The 26,945-nt window shown below is 36.2% G+C and overlaps 4 protein-coding genes across 5 annotated transcripts; all 4 read right to left on the reverse strand.

The window, feature by feature from the left end:
• Positions 1-770: 770 nt before the first annotated feature.
• LOC105131657 (60S ribosomal protein L7-4-like) lies at positions 771-2,970 on the reverse strand. Of its 2 annotated transcripts, none has more exons than XM_011034733.1 (7): positions 2,802-2,970; positions 2,205-2,383; positions 2,005-2,102; positions 1,854-1,911; positions 1,407-1,486; positions 1,220-1,322; positions 771-1,129 (listed from the first exon to the last, which is right to left on the reverse strand). In XM_011034733.1, exons 2-7 carry the CDS (start codon positions 2,379-2,381, stop codon positions 914-916), a joined length of 732 nt encoding a protein of 243 aa, XP_011033035.1. In that variant the 5' UTR covers positions 2,382-2,383; positions 2,802-2,970; the 3' UTR covers positions 771-913. The 2 variants fall into 2 exon arrangements, with proteins under 2 accessions (XP_011033035.1, XP_011033034.1); XM_011034732.1 differs by having other exon boundaries at positions 2,205-2,408.
• Positions 2,971-8,050: 5,080 nt separating this feature from the next.
• Positions 8,051-11,264, reverse strand: LOC105131658 (leucine-rich repeat receptor-like protein kinase PEPR1). The gene is made up of 2 exons (XM_011034734.1): positions 8,510-11,264; positions 8,051-8,412 (listed from the first exon to the last, which is right to left on the reverse strand). The coding sequence occupies exons 1-2, from the start codon at positions 11,262-11,264 to the stop codon at positions 8,066-8,068; spliced, it is 3,102 nt and encodes a 1,033-aa protein (XP_011033036.1). The 3' UTR covers positions 8,051-8,065.
• A 5,041-nt stretch (positions 11,265-16,305) lies between these two features.
• On the reverse strand, positions 16,306-21,840 carry LOC105131659 (mannosyl-oligosaccharide 1,2-alpha-mannosidase MNS1-like). The gene is made up of 14 exons (XM_011034735.1): positions 21,501-21,840; positions 21,343-21,390; positions 21,088-21,255; positions 20,592-20,704; positions 20,370-20,435; positions 20,050-20,221; positions 19,792-19,881; positions 19,353-19,477; positions 19,161-19,226; positions 18,565-18,673; positions 18,332-18,430; positions 17,594-17,674; positions 17,345-17,515; positions 16,306-16,831 (listed from the first exon to the last, which is right to left on the reverse strand). Exons 1-14 carry the CDS (start codon positions 21,657-21,659, stop codon positions 16,598-16,600), a joined length of 1,701 nt encoding a protein of 566 aa, XP_011033037.1. The 5' UTR covers positions 21,660-21,840; the 3' UTR covers positions 16,306-16,597.
• A 1,794-nt stretch (positions 21,841-23,634) lies between these two features.
• Positions 23,635-24,655, reverse strand: LOC105131715 (putative serine carboxypeptidase-like 53). Its single transcript, XM_011034824.1, has 2 exons — positions 24,286-24,655; positions 23,635-23,762 (listed from the first exon to the last, which is right to left on the reverse strand). The coding sequence occupies exons 1-2, from the start codon at positions 24,653-24,655 to the stop codon at positions 23,635-23,637; spliced, it is 498 nt and encodes a 165-aa protein (XP_011033126.1).
• Positions 24,656-26,945: the final 2,290 nt, after the last annotated feature.

The raw sequence follows: 26,945 nt of genomic DNA on the forward strand, positions 1-26,945 counted from the left end.
CAGGCCTCGATTCATAGATTTCCAACGAATCAAATTTCATGGGAGAGCATCTTAAAATCCAACCTGATAGACTCTAATCTATACAAACTCGAAAGGTATTTTTAATAAAGTATCATTCCAAATCATCTTCAAAATAATTCACTTAAACAAATTATATATACAAATCTGATTCAAAATCCAACCACACATATATAAAAGGTGTTGAACAGTGACATTGCCAATATTATCCACGTGCATAATATTAAAATCGTACATTCTATCAATTGTTTATTATAAAATAATATACATATTATCTGATATTGAATAATTGATAGAAATTAGATAAATGATATTTTTTCTTGAATAATAAACAAATTATAGATATTGATTATGAGCATCAACATGCTAAAAATCCATTCCATTGGTATCACTCATTTCTCACGTGAGCTCACCCGTTATTACAGGTGCATGAAAGTGCTAGAGAAACTAGTGCTCCTTGAGCAACAACTCAAGCTCTCCACTTGACAAAAGAACATGGTTAAAAATACGTAAGTTACTTCTGTTACCAACAGGCCATTCCAATGGAAGCATGAGGGAGATGGAGATAAGAGGAAATGTTTTGCTGACTAAATGACAGATGCTCACAACAATTTTCCAAAAACTCTTGAAAAAAATTATTTTTTATTTTTTATTTTTAAATAGTTTTGATATTCTACTATCAAAAGTATTTTTTTTTAAATAAAAAAATATTATTTTAATATATTTTCTAATGAAAAACAGACACTCGGGAGTGAGCAAAATTCCAAAAACAAAATAGAAGAATAATCCAACATCATGACAAGCAGACACTTCATTGTTTCCACAGCGGTGAAAATTTTAATCTCAGATTTCTTCCGGCACCTCAGACAACCAAATAACAAAAGCCTGCAAAAGCCTAATTCATTCTTCTGATAAGCTCGTTAATATAGTTCTCACGGTTCCCGGCATCTCCTCCTTCAACATAGTGATTCCTCTTCTTTTTCAAACCACCCAACGGGGCCTTGAGTTGGAATGGCCACAGGAAGTTATTTGCCTCTTTAAAATGAGGCCCAACCGTTATGATCTCGTGAATGAGATCTTCCACGCAGATAATGCCATGCTTACCCAGACCCTGTGATGACAATGCAGCATGTTGGCAACATGATAAAGCAAATGCTTCCCATCCTAAAATAGTACTTGCATGCAAAAAAAGGACACAAACCTGCTCGATGATTGAGTTATCAGTCAAGGGAATTCTCTGCTGGTTCAACTTCCCAAAGCCTCTCTTGTAGATCAATTCTCTAACACTTTTCAAGTTGGGATATCTAAAATGCAAATGCATTAGAAATGGGGACATGCATAACAAAGAGCCATTTGTAAAATCAAAATTTCAAAGAAAAGATGCATACCCATAGGTTACATAAGGTTCAACCCTGCGCAGCATATTCACTGTTGCCTTGTTTACTTTGAGGAAGACACCGTTGAAGATCTGGCAAGAAAAAGAAGACAGTATGAGTTTTAAATTTCAAATAAACAGCATAATTAGATCATATGAGCCTCTGGAAAGTGCCTCCTAACTAACAATGATCACAAAACTGTAGTCTGCTTATAAGAATTACAGAACCTTGAAATTAATTAAAGTGTCCCTATGGCTACATGGGTGATGTAATATAGTATTACTACATTATGGTCATCTTCCTATATAGCAAGAAAATGAAGATAAACTAATGAAAAACCATCCAACAGCTGCCTCATGTATCCAGATCAACTACTAAATGGCTAAGCAAATATCATCATAACATGAACATAGCTAATTAGGTGGAATCATTTAGAGGTGGAAAGGTTTCAAATGCTACCTGTCTCAAACGCAAAAGCTGCAAGATTGACCTGGTCTTGGGGTGCATGGCATTGATTCTGAAACCCAAATGTTACACATATTAGAAAATTCACACAAAACTTTAAACTTAACAAAGACACTAAAAACCAACAAAAAATCCAACTACATACCCCCGGATGCGAATAATAAACAAGAGCTTAGCCTCAGGGTCAACATAAAATCCACCCTTCAACCTCGCCTCGCGCTTCAGTTGTACAAGTTGCTTTCCCTAAAATATCCATTAAAAAAAAACACATTGCATTCAAAAACCAAACCTCGAAAAAACAACCCCAATGAAGATGTAATCTAAATTAAAAAAAACAGAGTATACCTGCTCCTCATACTCTTTTGAGTATTGCTTAGCTCTATTGAAAATGATCTTTCGGTTCTCAGCATTCTTTTTCTTAGTAGCAGCAAGCTCCTGCTTCTTAGCCAATGCCCACTCCTCCTCTCTCTTCCGCTTCTTCAATACCGACTCCGGAACAGCTACCATCACCTCTTCACCCATCCCTGAACAATTTTAACAAGCTCCCCACTAACACAACCCCTCAAAATCATCAATGATCAACAACAAAATTCCTCATTCAAATCTATTCCTAAAAAAATCTGACTTTTTCAACAAAATTCCTAATTTTATAATTAAAAAAGAGCTAAAAACACACAATGATTACTTTACGCCCTTCATCATTCAGTAACCCAACAATAATTAACCCTAAATATAAAAAAATACACATTTAATTCCTATTCAATTAATTTTAGCTAAATTAAATCCTGATTAAAAAATAAAAAATTTATTGAAAATAAGCCAGTAGAAATAAGATTTAACGACAAGCTGAATACCAAAGCGGCAGGGGGTCAAGTAGATGGAGAGAGAGAAATGGAAATGAAATACAAGGGAGATTTGAGTGCAGGATCCAAGTTCACTCACCGAGATAAGAATGTGCCTGGTTTCAGCTCTGCTCGTGCTGTAGAGGATCAGAGAGGAAGAGTTAGGGTTTTCAAGGAGAGTACACAGCAGGAGACAGAGTGTTGTGTAATTACGTTGGGTTTTGAGGTTGCTTTAATTTCTTGGACCTGACGGTTGTGAAGAGCTTTTAAAGGGATAAGTGATCTAGGCCGTTAATATATGGGAGAATTATATTTGAAGTTATGAGAGTGGAAGAAGGCCCAAAAGTAGATTTGGGCTATGACCCATTTAAATATCCAAATAAAAAAAAATTATAGAGAATTTCTCATTCTTTAGCTCCCTTTTCAAATTCCATAACCCTTTCAATTATATGGTTAAGATCCCCATTTACATTCAAGATTATTAGTGCTTGTTAGTTTAGATAAATGGGATCGAATTGTTTAAAATACTCTGAACCATTTAAAAATGATGGTATTATTTGTGGGTTTTTAAGGATGCAGCAATGATTTTTTTTAAATATTTTTTATTTAAAAATATATTAAAATAATATTTTTTTAAAAATATTTTAACATTAATACATCAAAAACATAAAAATATATACAAATAATTTTTTTAAAAAAATTTAAATTTAAAGAAACATTATTAGAAACACAATTCCAAAATAGTCTCGTTATCAAATAAAAAAATATCAAAATAAAGACAAAAAAATATATTTTTATTTAGAAATATAGGATGCACCGCAAGTATAATCTTATTTATTTTAGATGATATTTGAAAGTATGATAGTAACTGATTTTTAAAATGTTTTTTACTAGAAAATATATCAAAATAATATTTTTTATTTTAAAAATTATTTTTGATACTAACACATTAAAATGATATAAAATACAAAAAAATTAAATAAAAAACAATTATTTTTTTATAAAATATTTTTAAAATATAAAAATAAATATGATATTAAATTAATCACATACAGCAACTTTTTGTTGCTGAAATAAAAGGGTTTCTATGACTCATGTTTTGTTCCCAAGGGGCTAAGCAACGTAACGAAGAGTTTAGTTAAGCATCTTTTAGTTCAAAATGAAAGTTCTCAACTGCGAGAAACTACATGATCTAACTTCCATTATGGCTGTGTCAAAAAACCATGTGTGAATACTTGAGAGTAATCTGTCTAATATAATACCATGGGCAGCAGTGCTCCTTTTATCTTGAAACTCACCTCCGAGCTATTTTGAGACATTAGCTTGTGTTAATACATAGTTTGCATTTAAGATAAAAACGAGAAGGATGCAAATGTGTTTAGTTAGAAAAACAAATATTTTCTTTAATTTTGTTACGAAGATTATAACCAAACCCTACCTGATATAAAGCCTAAGAAAAGACACTTAACTGGGATCTAAATTGGCGAAAAATTCCTCAAACCTCCAGAACGCGAGGATTATAAAAGCGGTGGTTATAAATTAATTCATATCCCAACGTTAACATTATAAAAATCTGAAGATGAGCTGCGCTTGAATGCAGGGGGACACTGTGACATTGATGACGAAGCCAATTGATGTTCATATACCATAACAAGCATTACATGATATATATGCTGTCTGCAAAGCACATATGTATGTTATTTTCATCAGACATCAACGCACAGTAGCTAGCATGACCCTGATCACATTGAGATACAAGGGCTTGCCCCGCATTGGATATGATGATAGATACTATATGTTCAAGACTGTGTGGTGAGATTAAAGATCACTGAACAAGAACCAGTCGTCTGGAGCAGACAACGCAGGAAAACTTCCTCTTGACTTTCTGGGAGATTGGGATGAAACAGAAGTATAAATGTGAATCATAATCCATTGCCATCACTGGCCCTCCACAGCATGGACATAATGATCTTGCCTCTTCTTTTCTTGTCAATTTGTCTCGGACATCAAATATTTGCATCGCCCCCATTCTTTATTTCAAACCGATTTTACCTTCCCAAGTGGATTTGGCCTCAGTTTTGCCAAGTCTGGTGCGTGTTTGTGTGTGTGTATATATATTTATATATAGACATTCAAAATGAACTGAGGAATTGCTAGGAAGTTGCCAAGCAACTTCGCAAGCCTCTTTCCAGGACCTGTCAAGCAATTTCCTGGTAGTCCTTCATGAATGAATGAACAAGGAAGATGCCAAGGCGGGTCCCCATCTTAAAAAACGAAGAAAAGAAGTCACATGGAAGACGAGTGAAGGGTCGGTAGGAAGCTACATCTCTGCTTCACTTTCATTATCACAAGGAAACCTAATTTAGTCCCTAATCTATGCTAAATGTTCAATTAGGCTACAGATATATTAAATTTAATATTTGATCTTAAATGTCTTAGATTATCCTCGATGCCAAATTTTCTTTGAAAACACACTGTTTTAATACATAAAGCATATTATATAGAGGATAGATATCATCATAGATTCACTTAGGACCTCTTTTTACATGACAGCTTTTTTAAGGACCTAATTGATAAAATACTTAGGCTTGACCTGTAATTAAGAAGGGTGTATGGACAGGGACTAAATTGAGGTTTACTCTTATTTTAAAGGGGTTCACCACTAGAAAGAAAAATTAGGTTGTTGAATAAAGAAATAAACGATTACATGGGCCGATGCCTTTCTTATAACATTATGGGCTGGCTTTCAAACAGCATTTTTCTCTTCTGTGTTTTCATAACTAAAATATAATAATAAACGATTACATGGGCCGATGCCTTTCTTATAACATCATGTTGCTTGGAACATGATTGGGTCTCTAAACTGTGCAAATTTATCATGTTTTCAGCGCCAGTGACCTGTGAATTGATAGATGTTAAATAAAAAATAGAAAAAAATTGATCGAAACATAGGACAAAACTTGATGAAAAAATTATTATTATTTTTTTTAATAAAAAAATATTATTTTAATTATTTTGAATTAATTTAAATTGAACATGTAATTTAAACCTTGCCCCGGTTTGAGTTTTGTCAATATAGATAAAAATTAATTATTATATTTTAGTTATGAAAATACAAGCGACAATAATAAAGAAAATTAGAATGTAAATAATTAGTAAATCACATCATTCATGTATTATAATTGTTTATATGGAAGAATAACATCTTGAATCACATTTGAGCACTGTAACTATATATAGAGCGCTTCGTTTTAAAATTAATAAACTAGGACACTACTTTCTATCTATTTGCCTAATTCATTTTGAAGGGAGCCTCCAGTATTAGGAGTGGTATTCCATGAGCAAGCTCTGGTGGATGCACCGATCATTCGCTCCACATTTATCCCAACATTGCAAATGTTAAATAAAATATTAACAATCAGCTTAATTAACTTTAAATGTTATTATAAAATTAATAATGAACCTATCCTCCATCCAAGAAATGCTAAATACTTCTCCCATGCCAGCAAGAAATTCCGAGGGAGAACCATCTAGATAGTGGCCAAGTGGTAAAAACTTAGGATTAAGGGGTTTGCTCCCTCTGTGGTCTCAGGTTCGAGTTTTTGGTTGCTCATATGATGGTCACTGGAGGCTTATATGGTCGTTAACTTCAAGGCCCGTGGGATTAGTCGTGGTGCGCGCAAGCTAGCCCGGACATCCACGTTAATCTAAAAAAAGAAATTCTGAGGGAGGAGAAGGGTGTTGTCCATGGCAAGACGCTGCATAGCTAATCTCATGTCCATTTGTAGCGGTAATTGCATGTACGCTCCAGATGCTTGGAACGTGCCCACGCTCACAAGCTTCGAGGTAGAATACCTGTAATTAATAATATATCAAGGGATACATAAATAGTTGCGAGAATATCAATCAAGTCGTGTAATCCCATTTGAATTTCTGCAAGACAATTAATTATCATGTAAAAAACTAGTAGTTACTTACCATGTTTTTATACGAATTAGCTTCATGCTTCCTTTTCACTGGAGGCATTGCTGATGATTTTACCCACAAGATGATTCGTACAGATTATAAATTGTAACTTTCTTAGAATTAATTAACTAATACTTGCGAACTACACCTGGAGAACCATGGCCAGCGTACTATATGAAAATATTGTCATTTGAACCACTATCCACCATCTTGCATGCCACTCCCTCCAGTAAGAGCAGATTAGTTTCCCAGAAGGAAAAGAAAATGTGAAGAATGTATGTTCACCTGGAGCTGCGTAACCTATAAGTCAGGTGAAGTTCCAAGTTAAATCAGGAAATATCCCACCAAAGTTGTTGTCATTTAGAGCCGAGACCTCTAAGTTAGTAGCGTTGAGCAAAGACAACAAAAGGTTCGAATCACCAGTTCTTCCACTTCCAATTTTGTTGGAGGTTGATCCAGCAAGTTTGTAGGCGTTGCTTCGTAGGTATTCCAGATTTGTTGCATTGTAGAAGGAACAGAGCCAGTAAATTGGTTAGCACTATGGCCAAGAGTTTGCAGATTAGGAAGAGTGATGCCCATGCCTGAAGGAAGAGTGGCTTCAAGTTGGTTGTATGAAATTCCAAGGGCTCTGATAGAAGAGAGATTGAAGATTGAAGCAGAGATTGTACCTGACAACCTATTACTATTGAGTGCAACATGGGTGAGGTTATTGAGGAATAAAGCCCAGGTGTTCCAGATTCATTGCATCGCATTTTACCTTCTTTGTGGAAGAAATCAAGTCAGTATTTGAGATGTCATTTCGTTCAAGCTTCAGAAGGATGTTAAAAGCTATCAATATAACATCCAGACGAGGATGTTTGACAACCACCCATCCCAATAAAAGTAAATTAACCTCGTATTAAAAGCAGCTGCAGGCAATTTACATCCTCAGATGGAAGGAATCTTCTCATTTTCGAAAATCCTGCATATAAATCACAAGGGTATATGTATTTTTCCCTTCTTCAGATTGTTATGCTTTGAACAACCTACATTCTAATTCATTGAGACTATGATCTGCTCAACTCAAAGGTAGAAGATTGTTTATCTTATGAAAACAGTAGTCATATGGTGGTAGCTAGTCTCAATGTTAGTGAGAGTGATCAAGAATTCATGATTGATGATTCAAACTAAGATGTCACTTTGGTCAAAATTCCAAAGCTAACGTCCTAGAAATTCTGAGATACAAAGGAAACATTATCACCCCTCTGATACAAGAAACAATTTGTAAGAAATCTCTCAGGAAATGGAAATGTTTAAGGAGTATTGATTGAAAAACCGGGGATCCCTGCACAAAAACATGCGGAAACGAGGGACCGCACTATCTGATAGGATCAGTTAGTCAATAACAGAATTCTAGTTTCACCTCCTTCTTCTGCGATCCTTTGCTTTTATTAATTGCCTGACAACATTTCTCATTGAGGGTCTTTTGCTAGGCTCTTCTTCAGAACATCTCAAAGCCATCAAAAGCACGTTAGTGACTTGATCCTTGATGCTGTAAGAACTCAAAACTTCGTCTCCAAGACTTGAATCAGCAATCCTGTTGATGTCTTCCGTGCTGTTCCAAGCAGACCTGACCCACCCTACAATAGCTGTTCCCTCCGTAAATGAGGGATCCAGTGCCTTCTTTCTAGTTATAAGCTCAAGCAAAACAACCCCATAACTATAAACATCAGATTCCTTCGTCTTTATTGTCGTAAATGCGTTTTCTGAGAAAGCGAAAGATGATTAGATTTTCTCTACAAGAAATACAGTAGCAGGATAACATAATAAGAATATGCTTAAAACAGTAGGTGATCAAGTTACCTGGAGCTATATATCCAATAGTCCCCGCAACAGAGAGGGACTGTGCTGAAGCAGAAGACTGATCCATTAGCTTAGCTATGCCAAAATCAGAGATATGAGGCTCCATATCAGAGTCTAAAAGAATGTTTTCTGGTTTGATGTCTCTATGCACTATAGGAGGATCACAATCATAATGGATATATTCCAATCCATGTGCAATTCCAATAGCTATCTTATACCGCATTTCCCACTCCAGGATTGGTGGTGCTCTGGTTCCATGTAAGACATCATAGAGGCTCCCATTTTGCATGTAATTATACAGGATTAGACCGTAGTCCTTTTGAAACCAAAACTCCTCCAATTTGAGCAGATTCCGGTGCCTGATTTTCCCAATGGTCTGAATTTCTCTAACCATGCTTTTGTTCCTTTCTTTGTGGCCTGCAAATACAATTTTTTTTACTGCAAAGATTTTGTCTCCTCCCAATGAAGCCTTATAAACTGTTCCATGAGCTCCCCTCCCAATGATATATCTGTCATTTAGATTCTCAGTAACTTCCAGCACCTTGTTGAGTGGTGAAGATGGACCCTCTTGAGAAGTGATCTCAAAATCCTGCCTATATCTTCTGCGCCTGATAAACAAGTAAACGACTACAAGAAGCACAGAAACAGCAGCAACAGGAGCAAGGGCTATCATTACGATTGCCACTTTAGATGGTCCATTTTCATTGCTTGTTTGTCTGTCACAAGGCAAGAAATTTCTGTTCTTGGGGCATGTTATGCGGCTTGATGGAGAACACATGACACATAGGCCAGGATTGCCCAAGAATGATGACGGAGAATAGTTAAGCAAGTCCATCAGTGTTTCCGGTACTGCACCTGTGAAATGATTGTTTGAAACATTGACCTTGTCCCATGAAAGGATATAATCAAGAATTGCTAGAGTTCCTGTCAGATTATTGTTTGATATATCGAGTCTTTCAAGCATTTTCAAGTTCCCTAGCTCGGGAGGAAGTTTTCCGACGAATCCATTGCTGCTGAGATTCAAGGCATACTTCAGACTCCGCACCGATCCAATGGATGAAGGAATCACACCTCCTAGAATATTCCCACCAAGTTGTAGCTCTGTAAGCATTCGAAGTTCTGGCAGGAAAGGTGGAATGCCCCCGGTAAAATGATTCTCACTTAAAACCAAAGTGGATAATCTCGTCCAGTTCCTCAAACTTGACGGAATTGTACCATTCAGTGAATTAAACCCCACATCAAACTCGCCTAATTTGTAACACCTAGACAGCTGAGATGGCAAAGAACCTTCCAGTTGGTTGGATGAAAGATCCACTACCAGAAGGTTTATAAGATTACCTAGCTCTGAGGGTATGGACCCTGTAAGCTTGTTCATGGAAAGACGAATAAAAGTGAGACCACTACAATTCCCGATGCTGGGTGGAATTGGGCCTGTAATGTTATTTTTGCTGATGTCCATGTACAGGAGGATAGGATTTTCTGCGAACTGTGGAAGGGTACCTGAGAGGTTGTTATCCTCGAGGTTCAATCTCCAGAGTGTTGGGCAGGCTCCCACATCAGAAGGAATGCTGCCTTGAAGTTGGTTGGAACCCATAACAAGAATTCTCAATTGCTGCCCGTAGCAAAGATTTGGCGGAATTTCCCCAGTGAACTTGTTGCCAACGAAATCGAGCCACAATAAGCTGCTGTTGATTCCCAAAGTTTGGGGAATGACCCCATAGAATTGATTTTGTGCCAGTGAGATATTCTGTAGTTGCCTGAGCTCAGTCATCTCCAGCGGTAATTCACCAGAAAGACTGTTGTTGTACACATAGATGCTCTTAAGACTTGCAATCTTCCAAATGCTGATAGGAATTTCACCACTCAAGCGATTGTCAAACAATTCCAGGTTCTCTAATTTGCTTAGCCTCCCCAATTCACCCGGAATCTCTCCTTCAAGTTGATTTGTGTACAAGTTTAAGGTCGTCAACGACTCGCAATCCCCAAGTTCAGGAGGAATCCTCCCAGACAATTGATTCTGGGAGAGGTCAAGGTAAGAAAGCTTTTTTAGTTGGCCGAAGGAAGATGGGATGGCACCTCTTAAGTGACTATTAACAATGGCCAAGATTGCTAAGCTGCTAAAATTGCCAAGGTCTGAAGGGAAACCCCCACTAAAGCTATTGAAGGACAAATCTAAGGTGTCCAAATTCTTGCAATCGCTGAAACCTGTAGGAATTCTACCCTCAAGAATGTTATGATCGAGAAACAACTCAGCAAGGCTTTCAAGCCTGGTTAGACTCTCAGGTATCTCACCAGAGAGAGAATTATAGGAAAGACTCAAATACTGCAAATTTTGAAGGTACTTAAAGCCATCAGGTATTTTTCCAGTAAAGCTATTTTTGGACAAATCCAAGTGCTCAAGTAGACTACAATTGCCTAACTGTGAGGGTATGTCACCAGAGAAATTACTGGTATTCAAATAGATGGTTTTCAAATGTTTTAACAGTCCAATCTCTGGTCCCAATTGACCAGAAATTGCATAACCAGAGAGGTTCAAAGAAACTACACTATGAGTTGTACTATCACATCCTATACCTAGCCAAGAACATGGAGTTGAGTCTGATGCATTCCAGCTTGAAGTTATGGAAGGAGGCACATAATTCCACTGCCTTAAGAGTGACAACAGAGTCGACCCATCATAGTTCAAGCCAGACACGGTATAGACAGACGCAAAGTACCAACATAACAGCTGGACATGATTCAAAACAGAACTCATAGTCTAAAGGAAGCTGGGTTTTGCAAGGAATGCTTTAAGATTCAACAAACGATATAGCTAGACTTGGAAGAAAACTAAGAATTTGGAAACCTGAGATAGTCCTAAGAGAAAACGAGAGCTAGAAGGTGAAATGTCGAAGGGATTTTTGTGAGTTGCTTGGTGGTGGTTGATAGTGGCACAGGGGGGTCTTAAAGGGCGCGAGTCTAAACAATTTCAATATTCTTTGTTAAGAAGCCATATGGTTGTTTTTAGTGGAAGAAGAGAATTCTCTGACTTGGAATCGAAGTAGGGACAGGTTGTTCAGTGGAGAAAACATGGGAAGGTATTTTCTTCAATAACAGTTTTATAATACTGCAATGAACGTCAAGAACAAGTAGTCAAGGTGCAAGCTTGTCCGGACACAAAAAAAAACGAAAAGAAAGAGTACACATAACCTAAGCTATTGTGAATTTAAAGTTTCATTCATTGTTGTCTTGTCATAAAAAGCTATAAGAACAGGTACAGACAGTAAGCCAAGCGTGCATTTGGTTACTTTTTTTTTACCAAAACAAACCCTTCTGGAACGTTGGCGTGAGCCCACATGTTAGGTGTGCTTCATTTGATTAACTTATCATGCTCCAAAGTCTACATATTTAAATGCCCAATTAAGCTAACTACCCTGACCACAACAGTATTTAAAACTTATATTTGTATTTTAATATATAGTTATCAAACCCAACTAATTCATTGATTTACAATTTTATTTTAATACAGAAAAAAAGTCTTTCTTTTTGTCTAAATCTCGATAAAAAAAACTGAATCAACATTGTCTAAAGTTTTAAAAAACTAAAACAACATCTTTTTAGAGTCTTTTTTAATCCAAAAAAGACATTGATTTTTGGTAGCTCTAAATGTAGCCATCAACGAGAAGATTAATCTAACAAACACACCACTCGAACGGGGTGATGATCTTATATTGGGGCATAGAAAAGCAGTGGACGCATCCCAGCTTTTCCTAGAGTAGCTAATTAGCGTTATTTTTCTTATAATCTGATAACCATGCATGATTAATCACTTTGTTTACTCAACACGGAATGCAAAATTATACTTCTTTTTTCCTTCAAAATCTTCAAGACCTTTGCTCGGTATTAGGAGTTATGCTCCATTAAATAATTTGCAAGCCCGATGCTTAAATGAAAGACGAGGGACTAAACACTCATACTTTAGACTAGGATGAAACCCTTTTGGACAAGGAGAGAGGTCTCTTTTACCATTTCTTGATGTGGATCTCAGGCTGATACCATACTATAACATCTTGTGATAATAATAAATGATTCTAGATAATCATGTTTGAATTTATTATAACTAGATAAAAATATAAATACATTAAAAAACTAGTAGAACAAATCTAGATTTAATAAGAGATTTGATTAAACCATGTTAGAATAATAATTTAAAAAATACTGTAAATTTTGATTCGACTATTAAATAATACTTAAATTTTTACATAAGTTTTTGAAAAAAAAATTTTTGGTTATTGAATCTTTAGATTTTGCAGATTTTATATTTCGCCGTGATTTTGATAGTTTTTGTGATCTTTATTATTATTTTTGGATTTTATATTATTTTTGAATTTTATACTTTTTTTATAGTCTTATATTTTTATTTTTACTTTCTAGTTAAGATAAAAATTTTAATTTATTTAAGATATGCAAATGTTATTATTGTTATTCTAGAAAGAGAGAGAAAACCTGCTAACTTCGGTTTTGCTCATTATAATTAGGTTTTTTATTTATTTATTATTTTGCTGTCTTCAGCCTCAGCCTGCACCAACATACTTGTACTTTGTTTCTTTTCATGCTTAACGTATTTTTGAACATCTCGGCCGGAGATGATGGAGGGACTGAATTCTTTTCTCCACTATTCTTGCAACATAGATTTCGCTGTATATCATGAGTGGAATATCAGGATCTGTTGGGAACTTTGGTGCTTGACGGCAACAGAATGTTTCTCAGAATGGATAGAGAATCCTGTCAGCCTGGAAAGAATGGAGCTCTTGGATCGGACAGCCCGATATCAGGTGACTTGGACATCTTCAACAGCCAGCTATACTGACGTTGTCAGGAAATTCCGTCATCTACTGAGAATCTTAGGAATTAATTAACTTATCAGTATATAGGACAACCTAATCTGTCTTTTAGCAATTAATTGACTTATCATTATCGAGTACACCATAATCTCTTGCTTTGTTAGCTAATTCAAAGAATTTCGATAAAGTTCTACTTCAATTGACAGAGATAAAGATTCACGGAAGTTCATATTCCAAACAATCAGTAAGGTTTTTTTTTTAGCTTAGGAATAGTGGTTTCTTCAGACCAGCTTTAGCAATTTGTACATCAAGATTTAACCCGGTATTGTTTGGATAAACAAGCCATGGTTACACATGAGTTCTATTGTTTTTTTTTTTAAGACAATTCGAGTTTTTAAGATATTTATATTTTATTTTTTATTTAACAGGGAAAAAAATAATTTTTAAAATATTTTATTTATTAATTTTCGAGTATCTATATAAGTTTTGGTCTAGTTTGACAAATTTTATATCCCATCATTACTCATCAATTAAAATAATTATATAAAAAAAAATATTTATTTGAGTGGATTCAAACAGGTATCTATAGGATTTGTATGAAATTGTCATCCCTGGAGTAACACTGGTTAGGGAGAAATTTTTTTATGTCATAGAGGGTAAAATTCCATCAAAATGGTTTAGGTGATTAACTATAGTTGTTTCTTTTTTGATTTTCTTACTAAAATTTTGAATGATGGATTACTATTTTGGTTTGAGAAAGAACTGCTTAGGCTCTTCCTCTTCCCTTCATTTCTCTACTTTTGTTCTTTCTTCAATGCTCACGCTGTTAGGAAGACAGCAAGTTGGACAGTCTTTTGTTTTAAACTTCCGAGGCCTCCAAGGCTTTAATGTTGATCGGTTTGTGCCACGTTGAACAGAATCAGGTATGTTGTGCTTCTCCTTCACATTTTTCTTCTCTTTCCTTGTAACATTGACAGTCCCACCACCAGGCCCTGTCTGTTTTTCCAAACCCCCATCCTGGAAGTTGCAAGGGTTCGAGAGATGAGGGAGCATCAGCTAGCAGTGTCTCCGAACCGTGTGTCAGAATCAGATATAGCCAAGCACAGGATTGTTCGGCTTGGAAGCTAATTGTTGGAGGACAATTCATTAATCATTATTGTTATGGCTCTAAACCAATTGAGCTGTGTGCTTGGTATTGTGAAGCCGTATTCAATACCAATTCACCAGCACAAATTCTACACCAGTCCGAGTCCTGGACTTGCATCACAGCAACATTGAGTTCCAGAATAGCAAAGAAAAAACCCACGTCAGAAAGCAGGTTATAAACAAATTCAATCAAACTGCTACCTTTTTTTCCTTTTTATTCTCACAAATAAAATCATGTTTTCCTAAAAATAAGAAGTTATGTTTCCTTATGGGACCCATTGGTGGACTTTCCAACTCAATCGTGTCGAGTTGGCAAACCAAAACTTGTGTAGAGCATACGGGAGGTGAGATGGGCCTGTGTATTTTTAGTCATATCCTCTTATGTGCTAAAACCAGTAAGAAATCCTCCACTTTTGGTTAATGTAATCCATCGACTAGATAGACCTTATCTCAGTTTTACTAGAATTATACTTCGTGTCGCATTCTATTACCCTATCTAGATACAGAGTCCCCTGTTTTACAATGCTCTGCCTCAAGACAGAGCCAATATATACAGAGACAGAGCAGAGGCACCGAAACCCTTCTTTTTACAGCTTCCTGTATCATCCATGAGGAATGCCAATCCTCCCATTAGATATCATCATCAACATCCTCTGCTTCCTCCCTGCCAAGACTCTGGTTCGCTTCAAGTGTGTATCAAAGTCATGGCAATCCCTTATTGATAGTCCACAATTTATCACCCTCCATCTTGCTCACTCTTTGGAGACAGATAATCTAGGAAACCTTTCTTTCTTATATCATTTCTGTGTCTAGCCTTGTGCATTAACGTCCGTTGGTTATAATGTAGGAATTGGTAAAAAGTATTCAAGAAGCTAAGTGCTAGGATCCGAGGTCAGAACATATTGGATGGATAGAGTTGCTGTTGACCATGTTGGAGAAGGACTGGAGGAATAAAAGATTTGGCCAACTCTTAGTGTCATGGAATTGGTTTAGGATTAGACGAACTTTATTAGCCTTTTGAAGTATAAAATTGGTTTAACATTTATGATTTCTGTTAGGAGAATAGCTGTTTAGCTTAATGCATGATCATGCATTACTACATTTTGTTTTATCCAGGTATAAATTGGGTTAGAATTTGAAAGGTGCATGAATTTCTATATAATTTGGCCCATTCGCCTAAGATTCTTCCTATAGGGTTCTACCACTGGAGAAAGGTAAGTACAAAATGAGGGCACCTACCATGGATCCTACATGTTTCGGTTTTTTTAATATTATTATTTTGTGGTTAATTTTACCTCGGTTCACAAATAGCTTGCCGTTTTGTGCCAAGTCTTTCTGGTTCAACATTTTGTCCATATAATGGACCTTAGGCTACACGGTAGGGATGGTTCTCACCTAAATCTTAAACCCCACATGGTCCTAAAAACTTGAATCCAAGACCTTTATAGATCCTTAGTTTTTAACCACTTGATGACCCCATGGAACCATTTTATGCTGAAGCAAAATGGCAAAACAAGCCTCGTAAACCATCTAACCTGTGCTCAAGTCAAAAGGGCAATTTTTCAGCGAGGCTCCGCACAAGTAACCATTAAGATTTCCGATCTTACACTCAGACAGCTAATTTCTCTGACTTCCCGAGTTAAAAATGTAAAACATATACAATCAGCCCTTCCTTAATTAGCTCACTTAACTGGATTAAGACAGATCTTTTCTCCATTAGCAAATTATGAGCTTGGATCAGCGGCCTCCACCAGCAATACAGAAAATTTATGAAAATTATGATTTGGGTCCAGCATTGTATTACGCAAAAATTATCAAAGCTAATTAGGGTGATAAAAAAAAGTTTTTTCTATAAAATAATAATACCAGTAAGCAGTAAACTATTTTCTATGTTACCATCCAACATTGTGTTCATCCTCGCCATAAAATACAACATTTCTACCAGCCTGAAATGAAGAAAAGCTGTGGAAACACTTTATTTCCTAATGTGAACAGCACTCCATGTGGCACTGCAATCTGATTTTCATAATTATGAACTCTTCCGTTTTGTCGTCCCATGGGAGCCTCAAATCATTGAGTGGATACTTCAAAGAACATGGACAGCAATGAATCTTAATGATCAACCAAAATGACCCTCTTTCCTGCCAAGTGTCCTACTTGTTTGGCTATTTTTTGATTGTCCAACATGTTCTCCATCATGTCGCGTGACGATTTTTAGAGGGTGGGCTTCTGTGTTGAAAACCCACTCATCTAGTGAGATGACTGAAGATGGAGAGAAAAGAAGATATAGATACTTCAGAGTCTCGGCCAGAAAGAAACTTTGCATCATATTGTCTTTGACTCCAGTATTAACCTGAGAATACCAGCAGAGCAGATGGTCAGTAGCGTCCATGAGGGGAAACAAAGAGAATATATCACTCTTTATGTTATGAAATTTTTTCTCCAAAATACATGTATAATCAAATACTGTACTGGCAAGACAACTGTAATCATATAGTGGCCACAAGAATATTAGGCTACAATATAAGAATCCAAGTTCAAAACTCGAGCGCAGCTGTTTCAGACAAAGGGGCCACAAGAATACTTAAGCAATTATAGAAACATCGACTGGTCTCTTCATATTTGCACTTGAAATTAAAAAACCCAACTCAAAAAGAGTAAAACAACTCAGTTAACGGAAAGTCTTATATGATTTCTTCGGGCCAAATATTTAAGATTTTGTTTCTGACAGAAAATATGGTTTAAAGATCATCCCAGAGCAAGTTCAGACAGAAAATATGGTTCTTTAAAAGATCATTGCAGAGCAACACTACACAAAAAATGTAAACAAATGATACATTATGGTTTTGTGAGCCAGAACGCTTACATCCTTTAGTCCAACATAGCCTGTTTCAATACGTGAGTTCTTTTCAAATGCTTGGAATATATTCCAACCCCACTCTCGATAAGTCCTGTTGCCCGTAAAACGCCACAGGTAAAGGAGTGATTCAACAGTTTCTGGTCTCAATATGTTCCAAGATGTACCAACACTCATGTCCTGAAAATGACATGCATGGAAAAACCATCAGATGGAAATAATTGATTGCATACTTGGAGGGCAGTGAGGATGACTAACCTCCCCAGGACGAAAAAAATAATTCTCCCCAGCCAATTTTGTAGGTGTTGATTGGTAGAAGTTGTAGCAAGTCCAAGCAAGCTGCATAAGGCAAAAGGAAAGAACAATTAGGTAAATATTAGTAGCTGACAAAAGGGTGACCTAAGGAGTGTCGAATTAGATTGGGAGTACTAATGAATGACCAAAGCATAAGGAGTACCCAATTAGATCAACAAAGTGCAACCTTATCAGGGGCATGCATATGTCCCTTGGGAAATCTGCACAAGTGCCTATACTTGGGAGCAAGTTGAAGTTCCAATGGCCAAGATGCACAGATGCACCATGATCATCATGAAGCAAAACATAGCTTATAAAAGGAGCTACAAATGTGAACAAGGGGGTGATAATGCACATGTATGAATGAGCAGAACTGCAAAGTCTTGCACACACGTGCTCACACAAATAAAATTGTTACATAGTTTTTCACATCTTTTAGGTCGTCACTGTGTTACCAACTTCATATGGCAAGCCCACATCATTTACAAACACAGCATATGCAGGCATGAAACTTCAGCTGGAAAGAAAATTGGAAGATGATCTATAACCTGCAACAGAATTTGCTAGTCTAATAAATGAAAAAATGTGTCAAAAATTTATATTGGAAACTGTCTAGTGAATATACCTTAGGATGAAGACCACTAACTACCCAACTAAACATGCAATGGTTTCAAGTCTTGATTTGAAGGATGTTACAAATACCTCTTCAGCAAGTGTGAAAATTTTCTGAGAGTCATCAGGCCCATAACCAGATGATCCTAAAGCCAGCATTCCTGGAGCAAAGCATGCTAATTCATCCATCTGCATATTAAAAGAGAGAAGGAAGCGGGCAGCCAGATTCAAACTATTCATTTCTTCTGATGAGTAATGAAGATTACAAGAAGCTAAGGCGGCATGCCATATCATCATCTAAAGGCATGAAAACCAAATAGTACCTTGTCTGACAGCGAGTCTCCATTCTTCTCACAAAGGTATGTGAAAGATGATGGTGTCGTCTTCCGAACCAAGCTTAAGAGACCTTTCATTGATTTCTCCCACATTTCTCTGCTTCCAATATTTCACATGGAATTTTTTTGTGAGTAAGAAATTCAATAAACAGCAATAGCTACATGATACATTTCAATTAAAATAGTGGAGAGAGAGAGAGAGAGTCCTGGCACATTAAAAATGGAATTGTGAAGTTAACGTCACCCTTTCCTGTACTTAACATGTATTATTTCTTCTCTATGGAGAGTTCATTTTGGACCTTACTGTACTTGAATATTTTTTATCCCATTTTACAGTGGCATGGAGGATGGAAATATTAATCCCATAGTCAAGAAACCTAACTGAATTTGATGAGACAGATGAAGTGAAAATTTCACTTTTCCTGAAAGCAGCAAGGTGATAATTCTTTTTCTACAGTTATTCAGGAGCTCAGCTTCCTCAGGAATCTAAATTCAGTAAGAATATTGTTTCTTCATTTTCAAACCAGTAAAGCAGGCCATTTTTTTATATATAAAAGTAAAGTAACACGATGACAACATCTCACCTATAATTTCTCACAGCTGAAGTTTTGTTCCCTTGAATCCAAACTTTGAGCAAATATTCATAAAAGCTGCAAACAGATTTTCAGTAAACAAGTTCAGCATTTGATTATTTTAGCAGTGTCAACATAGATGACAAAATCTGAAGCCCAATCAACAATAAATAATTCATATCAAAGTCTTCAAATGGTCAATACCTGTCACCCATTGCCCCAAAAGTTATGGTCGAGTATGATCCAATTCCTCTATCAGGACTAATATAGATTGGAAGCAAACCATCATCAGGGAAAGTTTTATTAAGCTCTGCTATAACATTCTCTGCCTGAAACATTCAGTCTCAAGCAAATCAACTGCTTGCCAACAAATTAACTATTACAAAAAAGTCAACTACTAGCCAATGAATTAACCATTACTAATTTTTATTGAAGTTAATAAATAATAAGATACAAAGAAAATAAGCCCACTTATTTATGCTTTTCTCAAATAACAAATCAAGTCCAGTTTTAGCTTTAAGGACCAGAAAGTTAATGACAGGCATCATTTTGCAAAATGCAAGGCCATCATATCTGAAGCTCTGACACAGTAATGCAAAGAACACTGGCAATTACATATGCATGGAGACGTGGGAGAAGATACCTTCTGCTGATATTTTGGGTCTCCTGTCCTATGAGAAAGAGCAATGAATTCAAGCTGCTCTGTGCCAGAATCGGCAAGAATACTGTCACCCTACAATAAAGAGATAAAAATTAAATACTTCCATTGTTTGCAAGCAAGCATAAAATAAGCATCTGCACAAGTTAAAGCTCTGCAACACAACTTTTACTCCTATGAGATAATAATGTCTGGATAAGGAGACAGTGATTGAATATACATACAAAAAGTAACAAGACTTACACCAGTCCATCCTGGGTTATGAGCATTTCCATGTACCAAGTTAATGGTGTTGTAAGGAATCCCAGTAGGGGTATTCCATGCAGGCAGCAATCTGTCAGCAATGTCCCTGGCCTTTTCAAGAAAAACTTTGTCCCCTGAAAGATCATATGCACTAAGCAGTCCACCTACAACTCTGGATTCAATTTGAAGGGACAGGATATATCAGCAAGATGATCAATCTCTGAAATGTAACTAATCTAACAGACAATTGAAACATGCCATCGTTACAGTTGTTATTTTCTAAAACAACAATAACTACATATTAAACCTGATAACGCAACCTTATGGTTGTCTCAAACACGCTAGCATCATAATCCTTGTTAAAATCCAATGAGTTCACAACCCACCTACAAACAATGGAAGAGTTAAGTAAAAACAATGACATTAAAGGAGAAATTTGCTCTATGAATACACCTAACTATCATTACTGACCATGAAAAAAGCAAAAGCATATTGTAACATATAAGTGTAAGGGGAAATACGGAAATGCAAGGAAAACTCACTCTCTAGCTCTTTGGAACTGCTCATCTAAACCCATAATATATAGTGTATCAAGAGCATCTATTAGAGTTGCTCCAAGACCACCAAAGCTGTCAATACCTTTCTTCGACTGTGGCTGTTGGGAAAAGAAGAAAAATAAAAATTAACATGCTAAGTATGTACAGCCTTTAGAAAAGATACAAAAATAACCTTTCATGTCCAATTAGTCTACCCTAGGTGGTAAAATTTACCAGTTAATCACTTAATCCTACTTGAGGAATCAAACTAGCTTAATTCAATGATCCATGTGACATCCAGCAAGGAGAAAACAAAGTAAAAGCTTGACTATCATATACATAGGCTATGAATGCCATTCAATTTTTCTCAGTGGAAATGCATTGCAAAAGAAGAGAAACAAATTAAGCACAAACCACAAACTTGCATTAATCCAAATCATACCTACGAAATAAAACATAAAATCAACAAAATTGCTCAAAAAAGAAACAGAATTATCATTACTTGAAGCTCGTCGTGGCCCCACGCATACTTCTCATAAGAACTCCATGCATGGATCATAGCTTCTTTCACTTTCTGTCTTCTCTCAACATCAATGGGTTCGTCAGGCACATCCTTCTTCTCACTAATCAACTTACCATCATCTCCACCACCACTCTTTAACCCTTCCAACTTCACCAAACAAAAGAAAAATCACTATAAAAAAAATTTACTCGAAAAACAACAACATGAAATCACAGATCCTTTCTGGGTTTTTACCATAGTTTTTAGCTGATTCACTTCCCCATTTAATTTCAAAATCTCCATCTGCAAAAATAGTAAACTCCCATAATTTTCCTTCGGTTTCTGTCACATTTTCTCAACAACCAAGCAATTAGGAGAGAAATTGAATACATTTTTTTCCTTTTTTGGTTTACCTCGTGTTCTCTTACGAGAGTCTGACGATCCCAGACGAAGAAAGAGGCGCAAACAAAGACAATGAAAAGCAAAGCTAAGCGTTTCGGTCTTTTGAGATAATACGATGGATTACAGTACCTCCATCTGCTTGACGACGATGACGATCTACCCCTCGCCATTGCTTAGATCTAATTCCAAAACACAATAAACAGGGATCTCCTCTGTTTAATTGTAGACTGATCTGAGAAAAAATGGAGAGTTTGAAACGTTTCGAGATGGGGTTTTCTTGGTGCCGCGTTTCGCGGGGTGCAAGAGACTTCGGCTGGATTTTGGAGAAGACTACGAAAGTAAATAAGAAAAGCAGCAGCATGAAAATAATAATAATTTTTAAATGAATATTTTGAATTAAAAAAATAAATAATATTATTAATTATATTAAAAAATTTAAAAATATTTATAAAACAAATTATAATATTTTTTTATATTAATACTTAGAATTATAATAAAAAATAATAATTATAACACAAATAATACTATTTTTTATATTAATACTTTGAATTATAAAAAAATATATTTATAACATAAATAATAAAACCATAAAAAAATTTGAATCCTCACAAAGAATTTAAGAGACTCAAACCATCGACGGGATCCAAATTTAATAGATTCTAACACATGATTCAAGATTATTAAATCTTAATTCAGAACCTAAGTAAAATATTTCTTAATAAATGATCTCAAATCATGAATACTAACTAAGGATTTAAGTGAATTTTTTTTTTTATGCAGGGCCTATGAATAATAAATCCTAACACAGGACTCGAGACTGAGACTGGTATTCAGGACAGTCTAGTACTCTGTGGTCCTGCATCAAAACTTATTTATCTTGAGTTTTGATATAAAATCTATTTATTTTGGATTTTGATGCGAAATCTATTTATCTTGAGTTCATATAAAAAACACTCACAATCTATTGTATTTTCACTACAGTCATGAACAGTGTAATCTAGTAAAAGTACTCACAATTTACTATAACTCCCGTTATAATAAAATATTAATTTCTTTTAATTATAATTAATGTTATAATAAAAATAAATTATAAATTAGATGCATATAAAAACAATTTTTTAAAAAAGAGTTGTTGTTTATGTAAAATCCAAAAGTTAAATATAAATATTATTCTTGAATTAAGTTAAAAATTATTTATAATCAAAGAAACTAATGTCTTCTTTATAAATCAAAAGCTGAAATGCAACTTAAATCAATCTATAATAATTAAAAAAAGAAAGATTAAAAGGTTAAAGATCTCAACTTCATTCTTTCTCTAGTTTGTTCTAATATATATTTACAAGAGATTTTTTATAAATAAATGAAACTGAATTTGTTTAAAAGTATAGTTATGATTATAATTATTTTTTAAAATATTTTTTATTTAAAAATATATAAAATAATATTTTTTTTATTTTTTTAAAATTATTTTTAATATTACCATATTAAAATTATCTAAAATAACTAAAAAAATATTAATTTAAAATAAAAAATTAAATTTTTAAAACACAAAAATAAACTATACACAAGCGCATAAAACTCATCTATAGTGACTGCCGCCGCAGCTAAAGAAGACTCTCAGAAGCATTTGCTCATATGATGGATGGCATTCATGCAATCATCATCCAAAGGGATGATCATACATAAAGATACATAGCGTATAGCATGCGATATTGCTGTAAAACAGGGGAGGAAACCAGAAGGACATGAACCTGAACTTTTGCCATCATGATTGGCAGTATTTTGCAGATCATCCAAAAAGTGATAGCATAGGTAGTCAACAAAACAGGTGCTGATAGTCTTAAACAAGTATAAAAACTGAGAAAACACACCTTGACTGGGTGTTGGGACACGTGCTTGCAACTCTGGCATTGCAACCTCAAGACAATCTTCTTCTTGATCGGTTGTTCTAGCCTATCAACAGGAGAACCAACGATATTAAGAACAGGAAAGACCTGAAATCACTCTCCAGATGAGTTATGGCCGGTAACAGTCATGTAAATTCTGTTTTTGTACTTAAACAAATACACAAGAATACAAAATTGTTGGGAAACAGGCTTGGTCTGACCTCCATGCATAACCTGACTGCTTGCGATCATATCGGCGCTAGCTTTCCTTGAGCAGCAAGGCCATCTTAATTTCCCCAGCTTCTTGTACTGGGTGACCTTGTGTAAAGTGTGCCCTTTGCACTCCTTGTTTTTGCAGCAAGTCTTCCTTGTCTTGGGAACGTTCACCTACGTACAGTAGAAAAGCTACACAATCAACAAACTGACATCGCATTCTATTTCTCATCTTTCCACCAACAGAAGCTAGCAAGCAACACTACTCTTCTCTTTCCCTCCTTGTTGCTTGTGGAGCTGGGAGCAAACAAATATTTGGTGGTTTTTTGGTTTGCGGTGAGACGATATGTTTTCAGAAAAGCTTTCTGATACGGAAATCAAAAGACAAGTTTATCTGCCACAAGATACGGGATTATACATGATAAAATAATAAGTTGTATACTCAGGGTTTAAATTCTGGTGACAATCGACAAGGAAGTATATGACATTAACCCCTAGATGTATCAAGAGAAAGGACAAGGAAGTATATGATATTAACCCCTAGATGTATCAAGAGAAAGGAAGAAAGAGGGAGGAAAAGAAACTCAAAAACTTCAACTTGCTTAAATAGTACACACGAATGTTGAATTAAATCGACAAAAAAAAAAAAACATGGAACGGGAAAGGAAATACCAGAGGATGAGATGGAGGTAAGTACCTCCATTGAGCCAGAGAAGAAGAGGCGAAGACTCTTTAGAATGTTGAGCCTCGACAAAGTAATAATACAGTGCTCGTCCAGCAGATTTATCAACAGTAACATAACCATCATATTGCGAGAACTCTACTTTTGGCTGTCCAGGAGAGCTCTCTATTCTATCTTTCTCTTTTAATCCCTCTTGATGATGAAACTTGGACATATCTACATGTTCGGTTGCTTGAAAAAGAGCGCTGTCAATGTTAGAATTTCCCTCCAACTTGGCCTTGTAGAGATGGCCAAGTGCTTCACTTTGCCTCATGCCAGCTTCGATTTGGGCAATGGAACAAGAAACAAGAAAGAAAACGAGAGGCAAGCATGGGTTACTTTCCATGGTGTTTCCTTTTGTTACTCCCGTAACACCATAAGAAAAAACCCCCAAAGAGGAAATTTAAATAAAGGAAGTTCATAAGTCAAGTTTCCTTTTCTCTTCTTTCCCTCCTTGTTTCCTTTCCGAATATAGATAATGCCAAATCTGTAATATGCTTCTTTAAATATGTACTTTAATTCACTCTCCATACACTTACATGTACCAAATCTCTTCTACCACACCTAGCATAATCTTTCGGGCTTGAAAGGTACTTAGCTCAAGGCAATGTACTTCTTCTAGTTTGCAACCAAAAAAAAAAAAACCTTTATAGCTTGAAGTGATTAACTTGTTTTTCCTCTTTTATTTATTATTTTTGCAGATAGGTTTTCTTTCTCGTTTCAACTCTCAAGACCTCTACAGCACACATAAGTACAAGCTCCAACAGGCAAACCTCTCAGCCGCTACCTGCATAGGAGAAGAACAATAGCTTCTGTCAACCCAACCGCAGGCTTCAATCCAGTCCAACAGGAGCTTCTTCTCTGCGCCATAGCAACAGCAGGAGATTTGTTTCAGCAGCATCCGGTTGGCAGAGAACTTGAGTCTCTTTCTTCTGGTAGCAGCAGCACCTGGAGTCTTTTTTTACGTTGAAGCAACGACAGCAGGTGCTCCTCAGCCACACCTTTCCCCAGCTGCAGTGGCAGAACTAGCAGCAACCTTCTCTTCCCAGCAGCGGCAGTACAGGTTTCAGCAACAAAGTAACAGTCACCACCGAGAAGATCTTCCTCCACCTAGCAGCTCTGCACCAGCCGTGAACGGCAGTAAGCTGCAAGCTCCAACGGGAAAACCTCTCTCCCCACCGTGCTCCTCCGGCCAGCGTCCATCAGCTGATCAGTCGTGAGAAGCTCTTCTCCACTGGAATCAGCTTCCTCTATTCTCCCCCGGACCGCAGCTCCAATTCAACAGCGCCAGGTGAGTCTCTTCCCAATTTTGCAAATTCAGTTCCTTTGACACAGTGCGAAGGTAATTAATTATAATTACCTTCGCACTGTGCATAGCATGCGTGAATAATTCACGCATGCATGCAGTTTTGCCTGGCCGGGTTTTCTCCGTGTTTTTTCTCCTTTTTTGAAATCTTCAAATTGTTGTTCTAGATTGAGCAATGCCGCCAAAGCAGGACTTTTCTCTCAGGGAGATAAAACCAAATATTGATGGAGGAAAAACCTTGACTCCCAACATGCTTACCTTGGTTGAACCACTGTATTTCGTGTATGTAAAAGTTGTGAGAGCCTCCCACTTGCCTGTGAATCAAATTACTAGGACTTGTGACCTTTATGTTGAAGTGAAGAGTGGAAACTATAAGGCAACAACCAAGTACATTCAAAGTACATTAGCCCTTATTTGGAACCAAGTGTTTGCTTTCAACAAAGATCGTCTTCAAGCAAAGACTATAGAGATTTCAGTGAGGGGTAAGGTAAGTGTGACTAATGAGATAATTGGTAGCATTGAAGTTGGTATAGGTGATATCCCTACTCGGCTTCAGGGCGATTCTTCAGTGGCACCACAGTGGTATAGACTTGAAGATAAGAATGGAGTTTCTGGTAGATCAGGAAATTTGATGTTGGCTATATGGGTGGGGAATCAAGTGGATGATGCCTTTTCACTAGCTTGGCATTTAGACGCAGCATCTGTTAGTGTTGACAAGGTATCTAATGCTCGTCCACAGGTGTACTATTCGCCAAGACTCTGGTATCTTAAAATAAAGGTGAATGGTGCTCAAGATTTGGTAGTTTCGGATCCAAATCGAAAACCTGAAGTTTACGTGAAGGCTACACTGGGGAATAAGGTTTTGAAGACCAAAGTTTCGAAGAACAAGGGTGTGAATCCAAGCTGGAATGAGGAGTTGATGTTTGTTGTAGCTGAGCCATTCGAAGATGCTTTGATTTTAAGTGTGGAAGATGATAAAGGAGATAATATGGTGGATTATTTAGGGAAGTGTGTTAAGCCTGTGAATAAAATTACTCAGAGACTCTTGCCTCCTCTTCCAAGTGAGGAGATAATCAATCTTGAAAGGTATGGGGTGGTAGAGGGGCCGATGGAGAAATTCTCGAGTAAGCTTCGTGTCACTATATATTTGGATGGTGTGTATCATGTTTTCGATGAACCTGCTTTATTTAGTACTGATTTGAAGGCATCATCACCCAAACTGATGCCAGGAAAAGTTGGAGATTTGGAGTTAGGAATCTTAAAAGCTGAAGGGTTGGTGCCCATGAAATCCAAGAATGGTTTGAAAACTACTGATGCTTATTGTGTGGCC

Source organism: Populus euphratica, unplaced genomic scaffold, assembly GCF_000495115.2.
Source record: "Populus euphratica unplaced genomic scaffold, PopEup_1.0 scaffold24.1, whole genome shotgun sequence".
Classification (NCBI taxonomy): Eukaryota; Viridiplantae; Streptophyta; class Magnoliopsida; order Malpighiales; family Salicaceae; genus Populus; species Populus euphratica.